Source organism: Dendrobates tinctorius, unplaced genomic scaffold, assembly GCF_039654945.1.
Source record: "Dendrobates tinctorius isolate UK_male_01 unplaced genomic scaffold, ASM3965494v1 ptg000062l, whole genome shotgun sequence".
NCBI classification, from domain to species: domain Eukaryota; kingdom Metazoa; phylum Chordata; class Amphibia; order Anura; family Dendrobatidae; genus Dendrobates; species Dendrobates tinctorius.
The window spans coordinates 40631774-40659540 of record NW_027361730.1 but is presented as its reverse complement, the minus strand read 5'-3'; the positions used below and the strand labels follow the sequence as shown (position 1 = coordinate 40659540).

Here is a 27767-nt window from a genome sequence, read left to right as displayed (position 1 = left end):
TTTGGCATAGAAGCTGCCATAGCTCGATCGGCTCTGCTACATATAGACGATGCTCAGATCGCCTATATGTTGCAGAAATACAGCACTGCTATGAGCGCTGACCACTGGGTGGCGCTCATAGCAATCAGGCATCAACAACCATAGAGGTCTCCAGGAGACCTCTGGTTGTTATGCCAATGCATCATTAACCCCAGATCACGTGACGGGGTCAGCGATGCGCGCATTTCCGGCCATGCATCCGGAAGCTCTTGTTAAATGCTGCTGTCAGCGTTTGACAGCGGCACTTAACTAGTTAATAGATGCGGGTGGATCGCGATTCCACTTGCTCCTATTGCGGGCACATGTCAGCTGTTCAAAACAGCTGACATGTCCCAGTTTTGATGCCGACTCACCGCTGGAGCCAACACCAAAGAGGGGAAGACGTCCAATGACGGACTGTGTCAGCCTAATTAGAAACATTCTTCATTGCTGACTATGTAAAGATATGGATTCATGTAGTATATTTTATTGTGCCCTTTTTCACTGGTTGTTTGTCACTATGCTGTTACATTCTTTGTCTCAATTTATCAATATGCTGATGCACTTGATTTATTTACGGTATATGGAATCTTGATGTTCTTCATAATGTTTTTATTATATACACACTGTCACTTTAAATATCAATGCTTCATATGCTCCATAGTTTTGCACAAATTAAGCTTTTCTTCTATATATTTAATGTGTCTATTGATGGTCACTGAGATACAATGCATAATACTGCTGCATAATACAATGACTGCCTTTTAATTGGCCATATACTAGTCTTCATTGGCTGAAAGCTATAGTATCAGTTAAATGTCCATACTAATGCCCAAACACAAAATGGAGCATAAAGTGCTGATTTTAGGGCATTACTTTCTAATGACACTGCTGTTGATTAGTGCACATATGTCCGACGCAATGTGTATCGGAGTATCGCTTCCCGTGCCTGGAAGTGATGTGTGTGGGTCATTGACGTCATCGGGAATTTCCCCATGACCCACACCGCCACGATGGCGCCTGGAGGTGATACAACTTCCGCCGCTCTTCGTCCGACACATTTGCCGCACCTAATCATTAGTACTTACACCTTAAGGGGGACACTTTACTCACTACGGCCCCCTGAGGAAGCAAACGCGAAACAAGCGTCGGGGCTGTGCGCGTCATCTCACAAATCGGAAAATGGGTAACAGCTCCTTACTGATGAGTGTATTTAGCCATTAGTGATATCAGCAGTGGGATTTAGGGTTTACCTACTTAAAGTGTGACCTTATCCCCTTGTGTAATGGCTTAGTACACCGATCTTTACTATTATGCCGCACTGTCACTTTATGTAGAACTGTAATTCAGTTTACGTTCTCCCTACCCTAAACCATATTTGGGATACTCACGCTTTCCCTCTTTTTCGTACCCACTATCTTATTTGAATTACTTGGACTATATACTCCAATTCTTGTGTATTCAATGTTGTGCATTGTATAAAAGTTTTATAAGAACATATTCTCTCATCCAGATAACATCTACGTCAGGAAAGGCCTTGTATATTTCATCAAGACAATGCTAAACCACATACTGCTTCCATCACAACAGCCAGCATGGCTTCACAGAAGAGGAGTTCGGGTGATGATCTGGCCCCTTGCAGTCCAGACATTTCAGCAATAGAAAATATTTGGAGCATTATGAAACAAAAAATCCAGCACAGAAGACCCAGGAGTGTTGAGCGGCTAGAATCTTACATCAAATAAGATTAGGGAATATTCCTCTTCCCAAATTCCAGCAATTAGTCTCCTCAATTCACAGATATTTAAAAACAGTATGCTACACAATGGTAGACATGGCCCTGTTTCATCTTTTTTAAGATGTGCTGCTGCCATCAATTTCTAAATGAGTTCTTCAGATTAAATGGAAAAATGTCTAAGGCTGTGTGCACACGCTGCGGATTCTGCTGTGGTTCCGCAGCGGATTTGGCTGCTGCGGACCCGCAGCAGTTTTAGCTGCGGTGTACAGTACCATTCAAATGAATGGAAAAAAAACGCTGTGTAGACGGTGCAGATTTTTCCGCGCGGTTTTCCTGCGGTTTTGAAACTGCAGAAAGAATTGACATGTCAATTCTTTCTGTGGAATCCGCAGCGGTTTCCTATCTCCACCATTGTGGAGATGGTGAAACCGCAGGGCAAAACCGCAGGCTAATCCGCAGATAAACCGCAGGTCTTTTGACCTGCGGATTTATCTGCGGATTTTGCAAAATCCGCGCGGATGAATCCGCAGCGGATTCCGCAGCTTGTGCACGAACCCTAACTTTCACCTACTAATCTGTTTTCTATTTTCTGTTGTGAATAAAATTGTGGCTATAGTAAGAGCTCCAAATCATTGCATTTGTATTTTATTTACATTTTATTCAACTTTTTTTGGAATTGCTGCTAAACATGCACTGTATATAATGAAAGACAATTTTAATGTCATTTTATCTTACCAGTAACTGTTGATGATTTGTTAGCCTATTTCCAAGGCACAAAGAAGTGTGCTATGCTTAACTTGTCCTCTTGCAATAATGCGTTTATCATATTAAAAAACAATTATTGACACGGCAAATAACATTACAATAAAATGTTTTATGCTCGTCTACATTTCAGACTGGTCTACAATACCAATCCATCGTCTCTGTGAAGTACAATACATATTGATACTTCATCATTCATATTGGACCTCATCCCTATCTAACATCTTTAACTCACCTCTCCCCATGTTTGACCTCAACCTACTCACACTCTCATCCCTCTCCTTTCCAAGTACACAATCCCCACTTAACAAACAAACACCCTCACAGAAATTTCAAACACCTTGATTTACACTCACTTTCTGAGTCCCTTCTCCCTCTTGCAGTCAATGGTTACTTGCAGGATGTAGATGCTGCGGCTTTATATAACACCACAACAGCTGCAGCTCTCGAAATGGTTGCCTTCCTCACACATACCATAGCCTGCATAATCAATAGGTAACCCTGGCACACCAGCCTGACTAAAGAACTGAAGTGGGCTTCCAGGGTTGCTGATCGGAGATGGAAAAGATCCAACTCCAATGAGCACTTCATCACATATAGTTCCTCACCAATTTCAAGTCCACACTGACTACTGTAAAACAAGCCTAATTCTAATCTCTCACATCTTCCCTGTCCCACAACACTAAGCAGCTATTCAACACTTTCAATTATGTCTTTCATCACACAGCACCTCCTCCATCTCCATCATCTCTGAAGAATTTGCCTTATTCTTCAAGTATGAAAAGATAGTAGTAAACATGACACATGTGGATAGGAAATAATTATAGCAGTAGTAGGGCAAATTGCCATCTCATTCACCATGTGTATCATAAGCGGACAATTGCAGGAAAAACTGCAAAGAAGCAAGCTAAAGAAACAAATAGAAGCAGTCCAAAAAGTCCCATAAAAATATTCGCTTTATTAAATACAAATGTTAAAATACTAATAGGATGGGGTCACAGGTATCGTACACAAACAAGTGGTCATACACTAAAGAGCATATAGGCCAGACCCTCCACAACAGCATATATATATATATATATATATATATATAATTAACCACAGGAGATTTGGTGTAGGTGAATATTTCAAAATAGATTAAAGTGCCAATATACATAGAATCATAGAATCATAGAATCGTAGAGTTGGAAGGGACCTCCTGGGCCATCTGGTCCAACCCCCTGCTCAAAGCAGGATTCGCTAAATCATCCCAGTCAGATGTCTGTCCAGCCTCTGTTTGAAGACTTCCATTGAAGGAGAACTCACCACTTCTCGTGGCAGCCTATTCCACTCATTGATCACTCTAACTGTCAAAAAGTTTTTTCTAATATCTAATCTGTGTCTCCTCCCATTCAGTTTCATCCCATTGCTTCTAGTCTTTCCTTGTGCAAATGAGAATAAAGTTGATCCTTCTACAATGTGACAGCCCTTTAGATATTTGTAGACAGCTATTAAGTCTCCTCTCAGTCTTCTCTTTTGCAAACTAAACATTCCCAAATCCTGCAACCTTTCCTCATAAGACAGGGTTTGCAGACCGGTCACCATTCTGGTCGCTCTTTTCTGAACTTGCTCCAGTTTGTTGATGTCTTTTTTAAAATGTGGTGCCCAAAACTGGACACAATATTCCAGATGAGGTCTGACCAAAGAGGAGTAGAGGGAAATAATGACTTCACGTGATCTAGACTGTATGCTTCTGTTAATACATCCTAGAATTGCATTTGCCTTTTTTGCTGCTGCATCACACTGTTGACTCATATTCAGTCTGTGATCTATTAGTATACCCAAGTCTTTTTCACATGTGCTGTCACTTAGCCCTATTCCTCCCATTCTATATATGCTTTTTCCATTTTTATTGCCCAGATGTAGTACTTTGCATTTCTCCCTGTTAAAAACCATTCTGTTAGTTGCTGCCCACTTCTCCAGTTTATTTAAATCTTTTTGAATCCTCTCTCTCTCTTCTCTAGTATTAGCTATCCCTCCTAGCTTTGTGTCATCAGCAAATTTAATCAGTTTACCCTCAATTCCTTCATCTAAATCGTTGATAAAGATGTTGAACAATACAGGGCCCAGGACAGAGCCCTGTGGTACCCCACTTGAGACATTCTTCCAACTGGATGTGCAGCCATTTACGACCACTCTTTGGGTCCGATCACTAAGCCAGTTATGAATCCACCTAACAGTTGCCTTGTCCATTCCATACTTAATCATTTTTTCAATAAGGATTGTATGAGAGACTTTGTCAAATGCTTTGCTGAAGTCAAGATATACTATATCTACAGCATTTCCTTGATCCACCCAATCAGTGATACCGTCATAGAAGGAAATTAAGTTAGTCTGACATGACTTATTAGTTACAAACCCATGCTGACTCTGTTTAATCACTTCATTCTTATCCAGGTATTGACATACATGTTGTTTAATAATTTGTTCAAAGATCTTTCCTGGTATAGAAGTCAGACTCACCGGCCTATAGTTACCTGGGTCCACCTTCTTCCCCTTTTTGAAGATAGGAACAACATTTGCTCTTCTCCAGTCTTCTGGCACTTCTCCTGTTCTCCAAGAATTTTCAAAGATTATAGAGAGGGGTTCAAAAATTTCTTCTGCTATCTCCTTCAGTACTCTGGGGTGTAATTCATCTGGACCTGGAGACTTGAATTCATTTAGGCTAGCTAAGTGTTTCCTCACTATCTTTCTGTTTATAGATATCCTGGATTCTTCTATTCCCTTAATAGGACAGTGAATAACAGTTGATGTTACATTTCCTTTCTGAGAGAAAACAGATGCAAAATAGGAATTTAAAAGTTCAGCCTTCTCAACATCCTGTCTTACCATTTCATCATTTTCATCCTGTAAAAATCCTATGGCATCTTTGACTTTTCTTTTACTTTTGACATATCCCCAAAATCCTTTATTATTGCTTTTGACATCTCTTGCAAGCCTCAATTCATTTTCAGCTTTAGCTAATCTGATTTGTGCCCTGCAGGTTCTTCAGACAGCATTATATTCTTCTTTAGATATGCCTCCCTCTTTCCATTTTATAAACATTTTTTTCTTCCTTTTTAGCATGTGCTTAAGTTCTGTGTTCATCCATCCTGGTTTCCTTAACTGCTTCCTATTCTTCCCTCTTTTCGGAATTGTTAACAACTGTGCTTTGAGAATTTCATTTTTCAAGATTTCCCATCCTTCCTGGACATTTTTGTCTTTAAGGATATCCAGCCATTGGATCCCTCCAATTCTCTTTCTGAATCCCTTAAAATCTGCCTTTCTGAAATCTAACCTTGACGTCTGAGTCTTCACAGGTCTTCCGCCTCTAGTTATCCAAAATTCAAAAATAGCATGGTCGCTACCTCCTAGGGTCCCAGCCACTTTTACCTCCTCAACCATTTCCTCCCTGTTTATAAGGATTAGATCCAAAGTAGCAGTTCCCCTTGTTTTCTCCCTTACCTTTTGGAAGATAAAGTTGTCAGCAAGAGAGGATAAGAATTTCCTTGACCTGTTAGTTTTGCCTGAGAGAGATTCCCAACAAATGTCTGGATAGTTGAAATCTCCCATGACAACTATGTCATATTTTTTGGAGAACTTGGCCATTTGATGCATAAAGAGTTCATCCATAGCTTCAGGTTGCACAGGCGGCCTGTAGTAAATGCCTACAATGGTGTCCTTTCCATTGTTCTGTCCTTGTATTCTTACCCAAACAGTTTCCACAGAACTCCCAGTCTCTGAAGCTTCAATCTCTGTGCAGATATACGCGTTTCTAACATACAATGCGACACCCCCTCCTCGTTTATCAAGTCTGTTTCTTGCAAATAAGTTGTATCCTTCTAGTCTTGTATTCCAATCATGTGTATTGTCCCACCAAGTTTCAGTGATTCCAATGACATCATATTTCTTTTCCTGTGTTAGTAGTTCCAATTCTCCTTGTTTGTTGCCCATGCTTTGTGCATTAGTATAGAAACATTTTAGTTTGTGATTGGTTTCACTTTCTCCAATATTTTTATTAATTAGATTCTTTCGTCTTTGTTCTTCCTTTCCACTTCTAATAGCAGAGTTCTCAATAGCATTTGTCAGGTGTATGGCTTTTTCTGGTCTTTTGCTTCCCTTCCCATGTTGTTCTAGTTTAAAGCTCTCCTTACAAGTGTAGCAAGGCGACTTCCAAATACATGCTTTCCAGTCTTCGTAAGGTGCACCCCATCTCTAGCAAGTAGTCCATCGTATAAGTAGTTCACTCCGTGATCCAGAAATCCAAATCGTTGCTGACGGCACCATCGACGTAGCCAGTTGTTCACCTGCAGAATCTTATTCCACCTCCTTGTTCCATGGCCATCCACTGGGAGGATGGAAGAGAAGACCACCTGCGCTCCCAGTTCTTTCACTTTCTTGCCTAAGTCTTCAAAGTCTCTGCAGATGGTTTCCAGGTCGTTTCTTGCGGTGTCATTTGTCCCCACATGTAGTAGCAGGAATGGGTAGTCATCTGTAGGTCTGAAGAGTCCTGATATCCTGTCAGACACATCTTTAATTTTTGCACCTGGAAGACAGCACATTTCTCTTGAAGTTATATCCGGTCTGCAGATAGCGGCCTCTGTTCCTCTCAACAGGGAATCCCCCATGACCACCACTCTCCGTTTCTTCTTCACAACATTTTTCTTTCTCCATCCAGGAGGACTCTGAGGGCGTACAAGGTTGCTGCTTGTTGGCAAAGTCTTTTCCTGATGTATTTCTTCATTGTTTTCCTGCGTGAGAGCCTGGTACTGGTTTCTGAGCAGTATGGGTGCTGACTGCCTCCTGATCCTCCTGCTTCTCTGGGTCACATGTCTCCATTCCTCTGTTTCTTCAGGTGCACTTCGAATTTCTTCTCTTTCTGTAACATGAAGAGATAATTCTGCTCTGTCCAAGAACTCTTCACCTTCCTTAATGATCTTCAACGTAGCTAACCTCTCTTCGAGATTTTGCAACTTTTCCTCCAACAGGGACACAAGCTTGCATTTGTGGCATGTGAAGTTTGGCTTTTCCACTGGTAAATCTGTGAACATGTAGCAAGAAATGCAGCTCACCAAATGGCTCCTGGCCTCTTCCATCTTGAGATTTCTTAAAAACGATGAAAGATGAGCCAAATTCGCGCGCCGATTTCCTCTTTTCAGCTGCAACGGCCAAAACCCAGTGATCGTTGAGCTCGCGGAGACTCTTCACTTATCCCAGAAGGCACTGGGAATATGCAAATGATCTCCTCAAGACTCTTCCCCTGGTTTTCCGATTTCCTCTTTTCAGCTGCAACGGCCAAAACCCAGTGATCGTTGAGCTCGCGGAGACTCTTCACTTATCCCAGAAGGCACTTGGAATATGCAAATGATCTCCTCAAGACTCTTCCCCTGGTTTTCCGATTTCCTCTTTTCAGCTGCAACGGCCAAAACCCAGTGATCGTTGAGCTCGCGGAGACTCTTCACTTATCCCAGAAGGCACTGGGAATATGCAAATGATCTCCTCAAGACTCTTCCCCTGGTTTTCCGATTTCCTCTTTTCAGCTGCAACGGCCAAAACCCAGTGATCGTTGAGCTCGCGGAGACTCTTCACTTATCCCAGAAGGCACTGGGAATATGCAAATGATCTCCTCAAGACTCTTCCCCTGGTTTTCCGATTTCCTCTTTTCAGCTGCAACGGCCAAAACCCAGTGATCGTTGAGCTCGCGGAGACTCTTCACTTATCCCAGAAGGCACTGGGAATATGCAAATGATCTCCTCAAGACTCTTCCCCTGGTTTTCCGATTTCCTCTTTTCAGCTGCAACGGCCAAAACCCAGTGATCGTTGAGCTCGCGGAGACTCTTCACTTATCCCAGAAGGCACTGGGAATATGCAAATGATCTCCTCAAGACTCTTCCCCTGGTTTTATATACTCTCATACATGCAACGTATGAGAGTATATATATGTGAGTATGCTGCTAGTAATCATAGATAATAATTAAAGAGCTACTGCCCATATATAATACTACAAAAATTATTCAGCATGAAATAGAACTCACAAACACTTCCCAGACCTTGCTCACAGCTGATAAACAATAACACCTACAACTGTATAAGGCGCCATTAGTAGTATGGCGCATAGATGGCTGAGGCATACGGTCAATATTACACCATGCGATTGCATATGGCACAGTACAACATCTGCAATAACCCAGGCACACGCTTACTGTAGCACCGAAGCGGTGGGACCGGAGGGCTGGACCATCAGCCTCTTCCACTTCTCATGCAACTTAGGTAACGTTGAGTTTGGTGTTTGGCTATGTATTCCTGTTATCGCTTCGGTGCTACAGTAAGCGTGTGCCAGGGTTATTGCAGACGCTGTACTGTGCCATATGCAATCGCATGGTGTAATACTGACCGTATGCCTCAGCCATTGTAGTGTATATTGTGTAATTATCTATGCGCCATACTACTAATGGCGCCTTATACAGTTGTAGGTGTTATTGTTTATCAGCTGTGAGCAAGGTATGGGAAGTGTTTGTGAGTTCTATTTCATGCTGAATAATTTTTGTAGTACTATATATGGGCAGTAGCTCTTTAACTATTATCTATGATTACTAGCAGCATACTCACAGATATATACTCCCATAGGTTGCATTTATATTGGCACTTTAATCTATTTTGAAATATTCACCTACACCAAATCCCCTGTGGTTAATTATATGCTGTAGTGGAGGGTCTGGCCTATATGCCCTTTAGTGTATGACCACTTGTTTGTGTACGATACCTGTGCCCCCATCCTATTAGTCTTTTAACATTTGTATTTAAAAAAGCGAATATTTTTATTGGACTTTTTGGATTGCTTCTATTTGTTTCTTTAGCTCATTCTTCAAGCAGAAGATTGACAACATCAAAAAAAGCTTTGGCCTACAGTCCTCATAGCCTCTCCTCATAAGTAATCAGCCCTCTTCCAAAACCAGCTTCTCCACCATTACAGAAGATAAACTCTCCTCTCTACTCTCCAGATCACATCTCACCACCTGTGCACTTGATCCAATCCCATCTTACCTCATCTCAAACCTCACCAGTCTTCATCCAAACCCTATCCCATCCATCTTTTCAACCTATCACTTACAACTGGTGTCTTTTCCTCAAGCATTAAACACGCCTCGATCACACCCATCCTCAAAAAGTCCTCCCTTGACCCAACCTCTCTGTATAGCTATCGCCCCATCTCACTCCTGCCATATGCCTCAAAACTACTGGAACAACATGTCCATCTTGAACTGTCCTCCCACATCTCCTTCTGCTCTCGTCACAGTCTGACTTTCAACAGCATCATTCAACTAAAAGTGCTGAAACTAAAGTCACCAAAGACCTACTAACCACCAAAATCAAGCAACACCACTCTGTCATCCTCCTGGATCTGTGCTGTGCCTTCGACACAATAGATTCTTACTGTAGATTCTCTCATTTCTCGGCATCACAAACTTGGGCCTTTCTTGAATCTCTTCATACCTAACAGACTGGACATTCAGCATCTCCTACTCACACATCACCACCTCACCTTGCCCCTTATCTGTTGGTATCCCCCCAAGGTTCAGTTCTTGGACTCCAGCTCTTCTCCATCTCCACCTTCAGCCTGGGACATCTCATAGAGTCCTATGGCTTCCAATATCATATTTGCATTGGTGACACACAGATCTCTCTCTATGGACTGGATATCACCTCCATACTTACCAGAATCCAACAATATCTATCCCCTATTTCATTCTTCTTCTCTGCTCAATTTCTAAAACTTAACATGACAAAACAGAATTGATCATCTTTCCCCTATAGGTCACAAAAGACTTGTCCATCAAAGTCAATGGCTGATCACTCTCCCCAATCCCGCAAGCTCGTTGCCTTGGATTTGCCCTTGACTCTGCTCTGTCCTTCAAACCACATATCCATACCCTTTCCACCTACTGCTGACTACAACTCAAAAATATTTTTCGGATCTATACATTCCTTAACCAAGAATCTGCAAAAACACTAGTGCATGACATCATCATCTCCTGTCTTGACTACTGTATCCTCCTATTCTGTGGTCTCCCTTTTAACACTCTCGCACAGCTCCAATCTATTCTAAACTCTACTAACTGACTAATCCAGTCCCTTCTCTATTCCCCAGCCTCTCCTCTCTGCCAATCCCTTCACTGGCTCCCCAGTGCCCTGAGACTCCAGTTCAAAACCCTAACCATGACATGCAAAGCTATCCGCAAGCTGTCTCCTCCATATATCTGTGACCTAGTTGCCCGTTACTTATCTGCATGCAACCTCCGATCCTCACAATATCTCCTTTTCTACTCCCCTCTTATCTCCTCTTCCCACAAACACATACAAGATTTCTCTCCCGTGCATCCCTGCCTACTCTGGAAAAATATTCAAAATTGAGAGTCCTCAATGGTTGATACTTTTTAATGTATAACTGAAAAGATGGTAACAAATTGCAAGCTTTCGAGACTACTCAGGTCTCTTCATCAGGCATTGACTAATACAAAATCTGAAGAATCACATATTTATGCACAACACAACACAGAAATAATGCAATAGATAAGACAAGTAATGTGAAGCAGAACTATCATTATGGGAGAGTGATAGACAGTTTTGGTCATAAATATTAGAACAGTTCATAGATAAGGAGTGTTAATGTTTTATTGTCCTCTGATTTGGGTCTGGTTCTGTGTTGTGATGCCCCCACAAGGTCTTAAGAGCCAATTTCTTAACTGATGTAAAAAGACATAAATCCATGCAACACATTCATTCCGGTACAAAGATATACATCTTTCCTTCCTACTCTGGAATGCTCTCTGGCATTAAGTCAACTCGCCATCTTTGGAGGAAGAGAAATGCTGCCTATGACCCAAAGAACACCATCCCCACTGTCAAGCATGGAGGTATAGACATTATGTTTTGGGGTGTTTCTCTGCTAAGGGCACAGGACTACTTTACCGCATCAATAGAAGAATGGATGGAGCCATGTACCGTAAAATCCTGAGTGACAACCTCCTTCCCTCAGCCAGGACTTTAAAAATGGGTCGTAGCTGGGTCTTCCAGCAAGACAATGACCCAAAACATACAGCCAAGGCAACAAAGAAGTGGCTCAAAAAGAAGCAATTTATGGTCATGGAGTGGCCTAGCCAGGCTCCAGACTTTAATCCAATAGAAAACTTTTGGAGGGAGTTGAAGCTCATAGTTGCCAAGCGATAGCCTCAGAATCTTTAAAATTTAGAGATGATCTGCAAGGAGTGGACCAAAATTCCTCCCGACGTGAGTGCAAACCTCATCATCAACTACAAAAAATGTCTGACTTCTGTGCTTGCCAACATAGGTTTTGCCACCAAGTATTAAGTCTTGTTTGCCAGAGGGATCAAATACTTATTTCTCACTGCAAAATGCCAAAAATGTATACAATTTATACAATGTGATTTTCTGGATTTTATTACTTATTTCCCCTACTGCATCCTAAACATGTTTAGTACTTTGATGCAGAAATTATATAAATTTACAAAACTACATTTTTTTTTTTTTTTTTTTACTCACGAGGCACTGTAACTCCATAGACATTGGCTACTTCAATGAAATCCAACATGGACACAAAGTTTTCCACTTCTGTTGTTGCCACATTTTCTCCTTTCCACCTGGAAAACAACATGTTATATTAAGAGGCAAAACTCAAAATTCAGTTATTCCTTGTTATCAGTCCACACTGATGATTTATCTTGACTATTTATGAATGTGATGCGAGTCCTAAATAACAATATTCAATAAAATGTTACAAAAGAGAAATACAAAAGAAAAGCTAAATTCACCTAATAATGGAAGATCTTGGTCAGGTAGACTGTGTTCTTCTTACAACATCTAGCATCCAGTACAGTCTTACCATTGTAACTTCTTACCCACTCACACAATACTGAGAACACCAGTTCTCAGAACCTACAGTGTGTAAAATAAGTATTTGATACATTTCCAATTTTGCAAGCTTTCACACCTGAAAAGAATGGAGAGATCTGTAATTTTTATTGTATGTACACTTCAACTGTGAGAGACAGAATCCAAAAAAAATCCAGAAAATCACATAATATGATTTTTACATATTTAATACAATAAAATATAAATTAATTAAGTATTTCACACAGTAGAAAAACAGAACTTAATATTTGGTACAGAAACTTTGTTTGCAATTACAAAAGTCAGACGTTTCTTGTAGTTCTTGATGAAGTTTGCACACACTACAGTACAGCAAGAATTCTGGACTTCTCCATACAGTTCTTCTCCAGATCTTTCAGGTTCTGGGCTGTCGATGGGTAACACAGAGTTTCAGCTCCCTCCAAAGATTTTCTATTGGATGCAGGTATAGAGACTGGCTAGGCCATTCCATGACTTTGAAATGCTCCTTACTGATCCTCTTCTTAGTTGCCCTGGCTGTGTGTTTCGGGTCATTGTCATGTTGGAAGACCTAGCAATAACCCATCTTCAATGCTCTTACTGAGGAAAGGAGCTTGTTGGCCAAAATCTTGAAATATATGATGCCATATATCCTCCCTTCAATACGATGCAATTGCTCAGTCCCCTTCGCAGAAAAGCATCCCCAAAGTGCGATGTTTCCTTCGCTATGCTTCATGGTTGGAACTTGTTCTTGAGGTTGTAGTCATCCTTCTTCTTCCTGCAAATACGGCGAATGGAGTTTAATACCAAAGAATTAAATTTTGGTCTCATCGGACCACATGACCTTTTCCCATGCATCTTCTGGATCATCTGGATGGTCATTGGCAAACTTAAAATGGGCCTGGACATTTGCTGATATGAGCAGGGTGTTAGGGCTGGCGGAACGCACCGTGCAGAGGTGGTACACTGCTGCTAGGTAATGGCGGAAGTATAAAGCGGTGCGGAAAGGTCACACGTGGGTTGCGTCACCCCGCGTGAACAGGAGTGAACTGTTAACTCACAGAGCTGAACATAAATGCCGGGGCCTGTTTAGCTCACAGAGCCTGGCTAAAGCGCGCACAGAAAGCGGCCACAGAACTCTACCCCAAGGACACGGGGTTAGAGTCCCTCTAGGCCCTCTGAGCGTGCTGCGTTGCTGCCACGTACGCCGTTATAGACGCTGGCAATGGAGTGTGGAGCACTGCACTGAGGCGTGCCAAGTCACTGATGATGCCTAAAGCCTGACTCAGACTCTGACCTACCTACACCTAAGCCTGGGCGCTAGCAGGCTAGGCTGCACATCACATGTGTACCAAGGGTAGGGGTTTCATAATGAGTCAGTCACCAGAGACATTCATATGTGCATACACCACTCACTCCTCATAGTGTGAAATTACAGTCTTTCCTAGCGCATGGCCAAGCGGCCATGCGAACCTTTTATAGCCGCGCACGTCCGGGACCCTCCTGGCTTCTCAGATGGGCCAATCCGAACATGCGTTGGACCTGAGCATGTGACCTTCGATCTCCAATGGGAGATCACTCCACGGGCATGCTCAGTGGCCCGACATGGGGACTTAGTCCCTGGAGAAACTCGCTGCTGAGCAGCATGCATTGCCATACCTGTTCCAGAGGTGGCAGCAGCAAGCAAACCCACAGAGCTGGTCTGGGCAGAGCACAGTGACCGACAAGTTTGCTGAGCAACCTTCTCTGCAGCTGGGGAGGAATGGGAGACCGCCGGGAGCAGGGCTCGGGATTCCCGCTGTGCAGCAACAGGAACCCGACGCCTAATATGGCCCCCCCTCTCTGAGCCTCACTCCACTTCTCATTGCGGAATTCGAGCGGAGCGTGGATGTTCTCCATCGGCTCCCAGGACCGAGCCTCTGGGCCATGACCCTTCCAATCCACCAAATAAAACTTTTTGCCCTGTATCATCTTGCATCCCACAATGGCATTGACCTCAAACTCGTCAGACGACAGGTCTGATGTCCCGGCAGATGGCTCAGAAAACTGGGACATGTGAACCGTGTCAGAAATAGCCAAGTGTGGTGGAAGGGACAGGTGATAGACCACAGGATTGATCTGCTCGAGGACCTTGAAAGGGCCAATATAGCGTGGTGCGAACTTAGCGGATTCAGCCCGCAGCCTGATGTTTCGGACAGAAAGCCACACTAAGTCGCCAGGGGTGAAGGTCAGAGCAGGACGCCTGTGTGCGTCAGCAGAGGCCCTCATTCTCTCCTTGGAGGCCCGGATAGCATCCTTCGTGCAATCCCAAATGTCACGTGCCTCCACCGCCCAGTCTGCCACCCTAGAGTCGGTGGATGACACGGGCATGGGCACGGGGACGTGCGGATGCTGGCCGTAATTTAAGAGTAATGGGGTCTGACCGGTGGAGTTGGCCACAGTGTTGTTCAAAGAGAACTCCGCCCACGGCAGCAAGGATGCCCAGTCATCCTGCCTGGCCGAGACAAATTTTCGCAGATATGTCACCAGGGTCTGGTTGGCTCTCTCAACCAACCCGTTCGTCTCGGGATGATAGGCCGAGGAGAGATTTACCTTGATGCTGAGCAGAGAACAGAGCTCTCTCCAGAACCGAGTTGCAAACTGAGGACCCCGGTCGCTGACAATCTTATCCGGCATGCCGTGCAGGCGGAAGACATGTTTAATAAACAACGCTGCCAGGCCCCGTGCAGAAGGTAGCCACGAGAGTGGCACCAGATGCACCATCTTGGAGAAATGATCGGTGACCACCCAAATGACGATGCTGCCACCTGACTTGGGCAGACCCACCACAAAGTCCATACCGACCATCTCCCAGGGCCTGTCCGCTACCGGCAGGGGATAGAGTTACCCAGCGGGCCGCTGCCGAGAGGACAGATTCTGGGCGCAAGAGACGCACGCCTGAATATAGTCCCTGACATCACAGGCCATATGCGGCCACCAGTACATCCTCACCAGAAGCTCAGAGGTCCGTTTGGTCCCAAAATGTCCACCCACCCTGGACGAATGAGCCCAAGAGAGGACCTCCAGTCACAGATGAGCAGGGACAAAAGTCTTTCCCGGAGGTACAGTCTCGAGGGCGACCGGAGCCACGGTCCTCAGCCTCTCAGATGGGACTATCAGCCAAGGCTCCTCCTCCGATGACCCCACGGAGCGGGAGAAAGCATCGGCCCAGATGTTCTTCTCCCCGGAGAGAAAATGCAGGGTGAAGTGGAATCGGGAGAAGAACAAGGACCATCTGGCCTGGCGAGAATTCAGCCGCTGGGCTGTTTGTAAATAGACCAAATTCTTGTGGTCGGTGAACACCTTGAAAGGGTGGCGGGCCCCCTCCAGGAGGTGTCTCCACTCTGAAAAGGCCAACTTCATTGCTAGCAACTCCCTGTCCCCGATGGAATAATTCCTCTCCGCCGGAGTGAAGGTCTTGGAGAAGAAGAAGCATGGGTGCTTCCGACCTTGCGAGTCCTTCTGGAGCAGGACCGCTCCAGCACTGACGGAAGAGGCATCCACCTCCAGAATGAAGGGTTTATCCACATTGGGGCAATGTAGAAAGGGAGTGCTAGCGAAATGGGATTTAATAGAGGAGAAAGCCTTGGAGACAGGTTCTGACCACAACTTGGGGTTTGCACCCTTCTTGGTGAGGGCTACCAAGGGTGCTACCAAAGTTGAGAAGTGGGGAATGAATTGGTGATTGTAATTTATGAACCCCATAAAGCGCTGCACCGCTTTGAGAGAATGGTATTCCTGCCAATCCATCACCGCCTGTAGCTTGGCAGGATCCATGGCCAAACCCTGGGCAGAGATGATATAGCCCAAGAAAGCAAGGACTCCTGCTCAAGCACACACTTCTCCAACTTGGCATAGAGGGAGTTTGCCCGCAGGAGGTAGAAAACTTTGCAAACATCTCTCCGGTGGGAGACAATATCTGGAGATTAGATGAAAATATCATCTAGATAGACTACTACCGAGGTGGTAAGCATATCCCGGAAGATATCGTTCACAAAGTCTTGGAAGACGGCTGGGGCATTACAGAGCCCGAAGGGCATCACCAGATATTCATAGTGCCCGTCTCTGGTGTTAAATGCCATCTTCCATTCGTCCCCATCACGGATGCGAATCAGGTTGTAAGCCCCCCGCAGATCAAGTTTGGTAAACACTCTCGCTCCCCGTAGCCTATCAAACAGCTCCAATATCAGGGGTAGAGGATACTTATTCTTAACGGTGATGGTGTTAAGACCCATGTAATCGATGCAAGGACGTAGGTCCCCACTCTTCTTCTTGACGATGAAGAATCCTGCCCCCGCTGGTGACACTGACTTCCTAATGAATCCTCCTGCCAGATTCTCCCTGATGTATTGAGACATGGCCTCTGTCTCCGGGAGAGATAGGGGATAGACTCGACCTCGGGGAGGCTCAGCACCAGGCAAGAGGTCAATAGGGCAGTCATAGGGGCGATGCGGTGGAAGTGTCTCCGCCGCCTTTTAGGAGAACACGTCCGCATACTGTCGATAGTGTTTGGGAAGTGAGGAAAGATCTGCGGGGACCTCGGTGGAGGCAACCTGGATGCATTCCCTCAGACATCTACCCTCACATGACTTACTCCAACCAAGAATTCTCCCCGAGGACCACTCTATATGGGGAGAGTGATACCGAAACCAGGGGACCACTAGAAGGACCTGGTCGATACCCTTGGGCATGACGAGGAGGGATATTGTCTCCTGATGAGATGGAGACACTGAGAGTGACAGAGGAGCGGTTTGGTGGGTAATCTGTGAGGGCAGAGTCGCGCCATTCACTACTCTGATGGTGACTGGCTTGGACATCATAAGCAGTGGTATCGTGTGCCGTTGAGTGAAGGCAGATGACTTAAAATTGCCCTCCGCACCGGAATCCACACAAACCTCCACCGCAAGAGTGGAAGAACCAAACTCAAGTGTCCCCTTAAAGGACAACTTGGAGGAAAACGCCACGGATTCTAGTGAGCCGCCTCCTACGGCCACTAGGGGCGAGCATCTTCCCAGCCGCTGTGGGCACTGGTTGGCAAAGTGACCAGACTGCCGGCAACCACGACAGATCACAGGGGCTCGAGCGGGCCGGGGCCTGGATCCCTCGCGGGAAGCCCCCTGACGCTCGGACGCCCAATCGGGAGATTCCAGAGGTTTAGCAAAACTGGTAGCCAACCTAAACCTCTGCCTACACTGGGACCGCTCCAACCTTTGCTCGGCAAAGCGAAGGTCTATACGGGTGGAGACTGTGATAAGCTCCTCCAGTGTAGCAGGAATAGAATCATAGAATCGTAGAGTTGGAATCTCCCTGGTGGCCAGAGCGTCCTTCACATGGCCAGCCAAACCTCTTCTGAATGCCGGAATGAGGACCTTATCTGGCCACTATAACTCCGAGGCCAGCGTCCGGAACTGGATGGCAAAGTGGCTGACCATGGACGAGCCCTGTGACAATGCCAGCAGCCGGGGCGCAGTGTCATGGGTGACTCGCGGTCCCAGGAAGACATGCTTCAGAGTGTCCAAGAACCGTGAGGCACTCTGCACCACATGATCACCACGCTCCCACAGCGGTGTGACCCACTCCAAAGCCCTGCCCAACAAGAGGAAAATAATAAATCCCACTTTGGCCCGCTCGGAGGGGAATCGTGCTGCCAGCAGCTCCAGCTGTATCGAGCACTAGCTCACGAAACCCCTACAAGAGGCACTATCACCCGAGAACTTCTCGGGCAGCGGGAGGCGGGACAAAGTCGGGGCAGGGATGGCAGTGGTCACACGGGAGACAGCCTCTGTGGCTGCCTGAACAGCGACCGCAGTAACATCCGCAGCTGAGGCTGAACGCTCGAGAGCCGCCAACCTGCCCTGCAGCTGCCGGATGTACTGCAGCAGTCGCTGTTCGTCCGCCATTACTAGCCAGACCCTGGTGCTAGGATAATGTTAGGGCTGGCGGAATGCACCAAATTATAAAATAATAGGTGCGTTCGCAGCCCAGGGTCCACCGTGTAGAGGTGGTATACTGCTGCTAGGTAATGGCGGAAGTATAAAGCGGTGTGGAAAGGTCACACATGGGTTACGTCACCCCGTGTGAACAGGAGCGAACTCTGTTAACTCACAGAGCAGCACCACCGCTGAACATAAATGCCGGAGACTGTTTAGCTCACAGAGCCCAGCTAAAGTGCGCACAGAAAGCGGCCACAGAACTCTACCCCAAGGACACGGGGTTAGAGTCCCTCTAGGCCCTCTGAGCGCGCTGCGTCGCTGCCATGAGCGCCGCTATAGATGCTGGCAATGGAGTGTGGAGCACGTGCACTGAGGCGTGCCAAGTCACTGATGATGCCTAACGCCTGACTCAGACTCTGACCTACCTACACCTAAGCCTGGGCGCTAGCAGGCTAGGCTGCACAACACATGCGTACCAAGGGTAGGGGTTTCATAATGAGTCAGTCACCAGAGACATTCATACATGCATACAGCACTCACTCCTCATAGTCTGAAATTACAGTCTATTCTAGAGCATGGCCGAGCGGCCATGCGAACCTTTTATAGTCGAGCGCATCCGGGACCCTCCTGGCTTCTCGGATGGGCCAATCCAAACACGCGCAGGACCTGAGCACGTGACCTTCGGTCTCCAATGGGAGATCACTCCACGGGCATGCTCAGTGGCCCGACATGGGGACTTAGTCCCTGGAGAAACTCGCTGCTGAGCAGCATGCATTGCCATAGCTGTTCCAGAGGTGGCAGCAGCAAGCAAACCCACAGAGCTGGTCTGGGCAGAGCACCGGGACCGACGAGTTTGCTGAGCAACCTCGGCTGGGGAGGAATGGGAGACCGCCGGGAGCAGGGCTCGGGATTCCCACTGTGCAGCAACAGTAACCCGACGCTTAACACAGGGGACCTTGCATGCCCTGCAGTATTTTAATCTATGACGGCGTAGTGTGTTACTAGCGATAATGTTTGAGACTGTGATCCTGGCTCTTTTCAAGTCAACCAGGCCTCCCGTGTAGTTCTGGGCCGATTCTTGACCTTCCTCAAAATCATCCTTACCCAACAAGGTGAGATCCTGCATAAAGACCCAGATCGAGGAAGATTGATAGTCATCTTGTGTTTCTTCCATTTTCTAATAAATGCGCCAAAAGTTGTTGTCTTCTCACCAAGCTGCTTGACTATTGTCCTATAGCCCATCCCAGCATTGTGCAGGTCTACAATTTTGTTCCAGGTGTCCTTAGACAGATCTTTGGTCTTGGCCATGGTGGAGAGGTTGGAGTGTGATTGAGTGTGTGAACAGGTGTCTTTTATACAGGTAATCAGTTCAAACACGTGCAATTAATACAAGTAATGAGTGTAGAGTAGGAGAGTTTCTTAAAGAAACACTAACAGGTCTGTGAGAGCCAGAATTCTTGCTGGTTGGTAGGTGATCAGATACTATTCAATAAAATGCAATTTATTTTTTTAAAAATCACACAATGTTATTTTCTGGTTATTATTTTTAGATTCTCTCAAAGCTGAAGTGTAACTACGATAAAAAATTGCAAACCTCTCTATTCTTTGTAGGTGGGAAAACTTCGACAGTGTATCAAATAACTATTTTCCCCATTGTCGATAACATACAGTATACAATTCACATTTTCAGATGTATTGTTTTCCCTTAGGTGTTTTTCTCCTCGTGCCCTTTATGGCCATTGACTTATCTTTCTATCAGTAAATCCATTTTTGAGTAACAACAGCCCCTAGCACCCTGGTCAAAGCATCAAGTAGTCCTGTCTGCTCCATGGCTGCATTTCTCCAACGAGCGTTTTTGTGTAAATGTTGCCCTCTCACTGGGCTGCCCCCGAGGAAGCAATATTGACACGAATATTGGGGAATGCGGTTGTGGAGCAGACAGGACTACTTGATACAATGGGTGAATACTCTTTCTAACCATTACCACTTCAATACATAATACATCCAGCATGACTCTGTTGTTACTTTCTAACAGACATTAAACTATTGTCCTAGACCCTTTTATTTATCTTCGGATTACACTATTGACATCAGATTACTGATATGTGTCTTTTCGAAACCATAGGACTCTTTGTTGTCCCTTGTGAGACCATATGCTGGTGCGGTTGGCCCTGGGTTCCTCCTAATGCAGGACAATGCCAGACCTCATGTGGCTGGAGTGTGTCGCAGTTCCTGCAAGATGAAGGCATTGAAGCTATGGACTGGCCTGCCCGTTCCCCAGACCTCAATCCGATTGAGCACATCTGGGACAGCATGTCGCGCTCCATCCACCAACGTCACATTGCACCACAGACTGTCCAGGAGTTGATGGATGCTTTAGTCCAGGTCTGGGAGGAGATCCCTCAGGAGAACATCCGCAACCTCATCAGGAGCTTGTCCAGGTGTTGTAGGAAGTTCATATAGGCACGTGGAGGCCACACACAATACTGAGAATCATTTTGACTTGTTTCCACTTTAATTTTGTCTTGTTTTGATTTTCATTTTGACTTGTTTCGACTTTAATTTTGGGGGTCTCTCCAAATCCAGGCCTCCATTGGTTCAAAAATTTGATTTCCATTGATGATTTTTGTGTGATTATGTTGACAGCACATTCAGCTTTGTACAGAACAAAGTATTCAATGAGAATATTTCATTCATTTAGATCTAGGATGTGTTATTTGAGTGTTCCCTTTATTTTTTTGAGCAGTGTATCATGTCCTGATCTATTCCATGGCCAAACTTTTTACCTTGGGATTACATCACAACTGTACCTATAATTATGTATTAATATATATTTTGTGATTATTTTCTTTTGTAATTAATAAACTTTAATTTTTTTATCCTATTCTGACTCTAGTCCTCTTTATAATACACCGTATATACGTGTATACTCGCGTATAAGCCAAGATTTTCAGCCCATTTTTTAAGGCTGAAAGTCCCCCTCTCAGCTTATACGTGAGTCATTTGCCGGGGGTTGGCGGGGGAGGGGGAGCGGGGGTGTCAGTGATCATACTCACCCCCTCCTGGCACGGTCTCTGCAGCCCCTGATTCTCCATAGTTCTCCTGCGCCTGTGTTCAGGGTTACGTGGTACCACTAATTAAAGTCATGAATATGTGCATATTCATGTCTTTAATGAGCGGTACCACGTGACCGCTGAACGCAGGAAGAAGACGACCGAGGGAGAAGCAGGGGCTGCAGAGAAGACCGTGCGCCAGGAGGGGGTGAGTATGACGGGGGCAGAGCAATATTCACCTGTCTCTGTTCCACAACCGTGCACCGCTCTGTCTCCGGGTCCTCTGGCTGTGACGTTCAGCAGAGGGTGCGATGACGTAGTCAGTGTGCGCCCTCTGCTGAACATCACTGCAGAGACCCGGGAGACACAGCAGCGCTCAGCGATGGATCTGGGACCAATAAATATCGCCAGTGCCAGGGGCCTGAGCAAGCGGTGACAACGGCACCTGGACCCCAGCGACGAGAGGCGAGTATGTCATTTTTTTCTTTAATTGCAGCAGCGGCAGCAGCATATGGGGGCATTTATGGAGCATCTTCTTGGGCCAACATTAACCCTTTTGCAGCAGCATATGAGGGGTATTTATGGAGCATCTTCTTGGGCCAGCATTAACCCTTGTGCAGCAGCATATGGGGGGTATTTAAATCATAGAATCTTAGAATCGTAGAGTTGGAAGGGACCTCCTGGGCCATCTGGTCCAACCCCCTGCTCAAAGCAGGATTCGCTAAATCATCCCAGTCAGATGTCTGTCCAGCCTCTGTTTGAAGACTTCCATTGAAGGAGAACTCACCACTTCTCGTGGCAGCTTGTTCCACTCATTGATCACTCTAACTGTCAAAAAGTTTTTTCTAATAACTAATCTGTGTCTCCTCCCATTCAGTTTCATCCCATTGCTTCTAGTCTTTCCTTGTGCAAATGAGAATAAAGATGATCCTTCAACAATGTGACAGCCCTTTAGATATTTGTAGACAGCTATTAAGTCTCCTCTCAGTCTTCTCTTTTGCAAACTAAACAATCCCAAATCCTGCAACCTTTCCTCATAAGACAGGGTTTGCAGACCGGTCACCATTCTGGTTGCTCTTTTCTGAACTTGCTCCAGTTTGTTGATGTCTTTTTTTAAATGTGGTGCCCAAAACTGGACGCAATATTCCAGATGAGGTCTGACCAAAGAGGAGTAGAGGGAAATAATGACTTCACGTGATCTAGACTGTATGCTTCTGTTAATACATCCTAGAATTGCATTTGTCTTTTTTGCTGCTGCATCACACTGTTGACTCATATTCAGTCTGTGATCTATTAGTATACCCAACTCTTTTTCACATGTGCTGTTGCTTAGCCCTATTCCTCCCATTCTGTATATGCTTTTTTCATTTTTATTGCCCAGATGCAGTACTTTGCATTTTTCCCTGTTAAAAACCATTCTGTTAGTTGCTGCCCACTTCTCCAGTTTATTTATATCTTTTTGAATCCTCTCTCTCTCTTCTCTAGTATTAGCTATCCCTCCTAGCTTTGTGTCATCAGCAAATTTAATCAGTTTACCCTCAATTCCTTCATCTAAATCGTTGATAATTTATGGAGCATCTTCTTGGGACAGCAGTAACCCTTGAGCAACAGCATATGGGGGTATTTATGGAGCATCTTTTTGGGCCAGCATTAACCCTTGTGCAGCAGCATATGGGGGTATTTATGGAGCATCTTCTTGGGCCAGCATTAACCCTTGTGCAGCAGCATATGGGGGGTATTTATGGAGCATCTTCTTGGGCCAGCATTAACCCTTGTGCAGCAGCATATGGGGGGTATTTATGGAGCATCTTCTTGGGCCAGCATTAACCCTTGTGCTGATGCATATGGGGGGTATTTATGGAGCATCTTCTTGGGCCAGCATTAACCCTTGTGCAGCAGCATATGAGGGGGGTTTATCTATGGAGCATCTTCTTGGGCCACCATTAACCCTTGTGCAGCATTTTATGGGGGTATGTATCTATGGAGCATCTTCTTGGACCACCATAAACCCTTGTGCAGCATCACCCTCAGCTTATAAATGAGTCAATATGTTTTCCCAGTTTTTTGTGGCAAAATTAGGGGGGTCGGCTTATATGCGGGTCGGCTTAAACACGAGTATATATGGTACGTTAATATGAGTCGCTGCAATATACAGTATAGGTGCAATAACAATGTGGTACTGGTATCCATGCATAATTCAAATTCAAGTTTAAGGCATGGTACCAACCAGGGTGTACTAAGGTGAAAGATGAGCACCCAATCACAGCAGCACAGGCCATGTGTAAGAGGTACTTCACACTAAGCGAGAGCTCTAACGAGATCGCTGATGCGTCACCGATTTTGTGATGCATCAGCGATCTCACCAGCGATCTCGCTGTGTGTGGCATGCATCAGTGACCAGCCCCCCCCGCCGGGTATCACAGATCGTGCAGGAATGTCCTGGGCCATTTTTTGATCGTTGGTCTCCTGCTGACTAGTATGCATTGCTGCATGTGGCAGCGGGAGACCAACGATCAGTGATCTCCCTGCGCTGTAAGCAGACGCTGGGAGCTGGTATCCAGGGTAACTAAGTGCGTGTGTCCCTTAGTTACCCGCTGTGTACTCTGGATACCAGCGTGCTCGCGCTGGGAGCTGGTATCCAAGGTAAACAGCGAGTAACTAAGCGCCGCGCACGCTTAGTTACCCGCTATTTACCCTGGATACCAGCGTCCTCGCTGGTCCTGATCGCTGGTGAGTCTGCCTGTTTGAGAGCTCACCAGCAATCATGTAGTGACGCACCAGCGATCTTGACCAGGTCATATCGTTGTCGGGATCGCTGGTGCATCGTTTAGTGTAATGGGACCCTAAGAATTACATTCTGTTTTATGGATTCCTCTCCCAGTTACATTCTGTCAATGGGTCTGATTTGAGGGCAGAGTGACTGAACAAATATGCTGGTTAAACCATACAAAGAAGATGCACACTACCACCGATATGGAAGTAACAACTGTAGGCATCTCTGAGTTGCCCCATTACATCTCGTAAAAACGTTGTCATAACGGAAGGAGGACAGGTAGTTAGACTATATTTATGAACTGGTATGAGAGTACAACAGCCCAGGGAATTCTGTCATTTGTAATTCTCTTCCTACTCTTATTTCGGAGAAATAGATAATGTCCTCTTGATAAGATGAAGCCAGCATGCAGTAAGTGAAGAGTGGAGACTGCATATGTGTCAATAATGGTATGAAATTGAGATACAGGAGTTTCACAACTTGGTAGCTAAGCAACTAGGACTCTGTACTTTTACATTCAATCAGTAATTGAAGCACGAAAAGTCCAATGCAGACCAATTATTATAAAATCCTGAGAAAATACAGATCCACGAGAAATGCACCAGAACACACTATGATAAGCAGTCCGACAGCAGAGATTATACTTGTGGATGAAGAATGGGGACAACACTCCAAAAAAGTCCCATAAACATTTGAGAGTTGGCAATAGTCTCCTGTGCCAAATGGAGAAGAGGAAGACCAAGATCCTGAGAAAGATGGCCATTACCATGTACGGCACTGACAGTGGCCTACTTTTCGCAGGCTGCTCTCCAAAGGTCACCAGATCCTTGGTCAGGAGAGGTATTGAAGGAAATGGATAGGCACTCAGAACATCATTGTTAACTTGGGTTCAACCGTTAAGATTGCATTTGTGTTGAGTTCCGGACATCCTCTGAGCAGCTGTATCCCCGGGACTCCTCTAACTAAGCACAGATATTGCTGATGTATACCCCATTAATGACCCTGAGACTGTTCAGAAACATATTTGGCTATGTGAGAAATTGCAGTTTCCACTATACAAGTTTAACTGCCAAATGACACATTAAAAACCCTAATTTTACAACTATTCCGAGTGTACTTGTCAACCTTACTCAAGTGAGCATAAATATAATTCCTCCATTGACAAGTGGTGTAATTTAATCCTGTATTTAAGCATGTTTATGAAAGGCTTTTCAGTGGTTTTTTAATATAAAACATTAATTTTCCTTTTGCCTTTTTTGTTGCCATTTCGAGTCAGTTATCAAAACACAGCATTTCAAAATGCCAGCAACAAATGAAAGAAAGCAAATAAAAAGGTTAGAATTAAAAATTGTGTATAAACAGAGCGCTATATGTTTCAACTGGACTAAATTATGGAATTTAACCAGTATTGATTAGAGAATCTAATACATATTTTATAGCGTCAAATTTAGAAAAATATTTACCGAAATGTATCTCCTACACGATCCTGAAAGAAAACAAACCCTTCTTTGTCAACCATGATCAAATCTCCAGTGTTAAAATATGTATCTCCTTTTTCAAGAACATTGTGGAGTTTCTTCTTTTCGGTCTGGTTTCTATTTCCTGCATATCCAACGAATGGATTACTTTTCAAATGTTTTGCAATCAGTAGTCCAGTCTCACCTAAGACAGAGGAAAAATATTAACCATTTAACACTAACCATGTAATATAATTATTAAAAGGAAAACTTGGGGCACAATAGATAAACTGTTGTTTGCCTACTGCATGTGTGATGCGGCAATGCAAGACACATTGAGGACAGCACCTTGGCTCACTGCTTTGCAGCACTGGGGTCCTGGATTAAAATCTCACCAAGGACAACAAGGAGTTTGTATGTTCTTCCCGTGTTTGTGTGGGTTTCTTCCGGGTTCTCCAGCTTCGTCCCACATTCCAAAGTCATTCTCGAGGGAAATTTAGCTCGTGAACCCCAATGGGGACAGTGATGATGTCTGTAAAGCGCTGTGGAATATGATGGTGCTATATACAGAAAATGATTAAAGAAAATAAATTCTTTCTTTGATGTTTTTGGCACCCTGTGTCAAAATATCCCTAGGTCTTGCACAAGGCATAACACTCTACAGTTTATATAGTTCTGCTCTGAGTGCTAATATAATTCCAGTGCGTGATATTAACAAAAAGCAAGGTAAGCAAATATCACGATTACTTTTATAAATTTAGCTTATTTTTACCAAAACTTTTTTTTTTATTTTCCCTTGATGAAGCTGTTTTAAGGCTTATTTCTTGCAAGATGAGTTCTAGGTTTTATTTGTAAATATTTGATCAACATAAAAAATTTTGATCAATTTTTATTTCATTTTTTGTTACAAGATGTCCGAAAAAGAGCAATGCTACAAAATTTTTTTTTAACAGCATTTACATACAAGATAAATACTGTGACATTTTACTGGTTTGGATCCATCTACATGCAGTAATACTACATGTTTATTTTTATATTTTATTTTTTTTTAACAATACATGCCAAAGATGTATTGATAGGGAATTTAGATTTTGATCTCCAATAGGAATAATAGGGATTATAATTAAAGATGAGCGAATATTTCAATGTTCGGTCCAGCTTACCATCGTCGAATTTGCAATATCCGCCGATTTGTCAATAAAATCGCAAATATAGCCGAACAAAGCACAAAAACCTGTGTTTCCCCAAGCTTTGTGACATGGCGGGAAACACCGGCGTAGCACTTCTGATCGGCGGTGAAATCCTCCACGCTAGTCAGAGAGCCGCAGTTCTCATGCTGTCAGAAGACAGTGTGAGCACTCAGCTGTGATCGGAGGTATAAAGTTTACCTCCGGTCACTGGTGTCAGCTGATGGGACTACAGATCCCATCAGCTGCCACTTGCTGCCACTAATAACAGTGAGAGCAGGAGCGGCAGATGGATATTGGCCCCCCAGCCTAAAAATAGCAGCCCGCAACTGCCCAGAAAAGGCACGTCTATTAGAAGCGCCAATTCTGATGCTTTGCCCGGCTCTTCCCACTTGCCCTGTAGCGGTTGCAAGTGGGGTTCATATTTGTGGGGTTGATGTCCCCTTTGTATTGTCAGGTGACATCAAGCCCCGAGGTTAGTAATGGAGAGGTGTCAACAAGACGCCCCATTACTAACCCCATAGTCACATTGTATAAAAACACACACACCAAGAATAAAGTCCTTTAATTGAAAAAATAACAGACTCCTTTAATAATCTTAATTAAACCATACTTACAACCAGGGCCGGACTGGGACAAAAAAGCAGCCCTGCCACACAATCCCAAAAGCCCACATACTATAGCACGTCCCACCCCCGATCAGTGGATTTTTATTTACTTAGTCCAGCGTTTTGTTTCAGTGCTGGAGTGGCGTTTCAAGTGTAAGCCACCTGAACCCAGTGATATTCTCACGCTTTGGTGTCTTCCCTGCTTTTTAGCACTGCTCTGGTCCCAGGGCACCATTTTGTAAGCGCAGCTTCTGACAGCCGGAAGTCAGAAGTTA

At 44.8% G+C, this 27767-nt stretch overlaps 1 protein-coding gene across 4 annotated transcripts in view; it reads right to left on the bottom strand.

The window, feature by feature from the left end:
• Positions 1-27767, bottom strand: part of LOC141093111 (long-chain fatty acid transport protein 2-like) — a 243014-nt gene that overhangs the window by 53305 nt on the left and 161942 nt on the right. For all 4 annotated transcript variants that reach the window (XM_073579587.1, XM_073579590.1, XM_073579588.1 and 1 more), the window contains 2 exons: positions 25704-25902; positions 12098-12195 (listed from right to left, as the gene is read on the bottom strand). In XM_073579587.1, coding sequence (XP_073435688.1) covers positions 12098-12195; positions 25704-25902 — 297 coding nt within the window. The remainder of the gene's footprint in view (positions 1-12097; positions 12196-25703; positions 25903-27767) is intronic.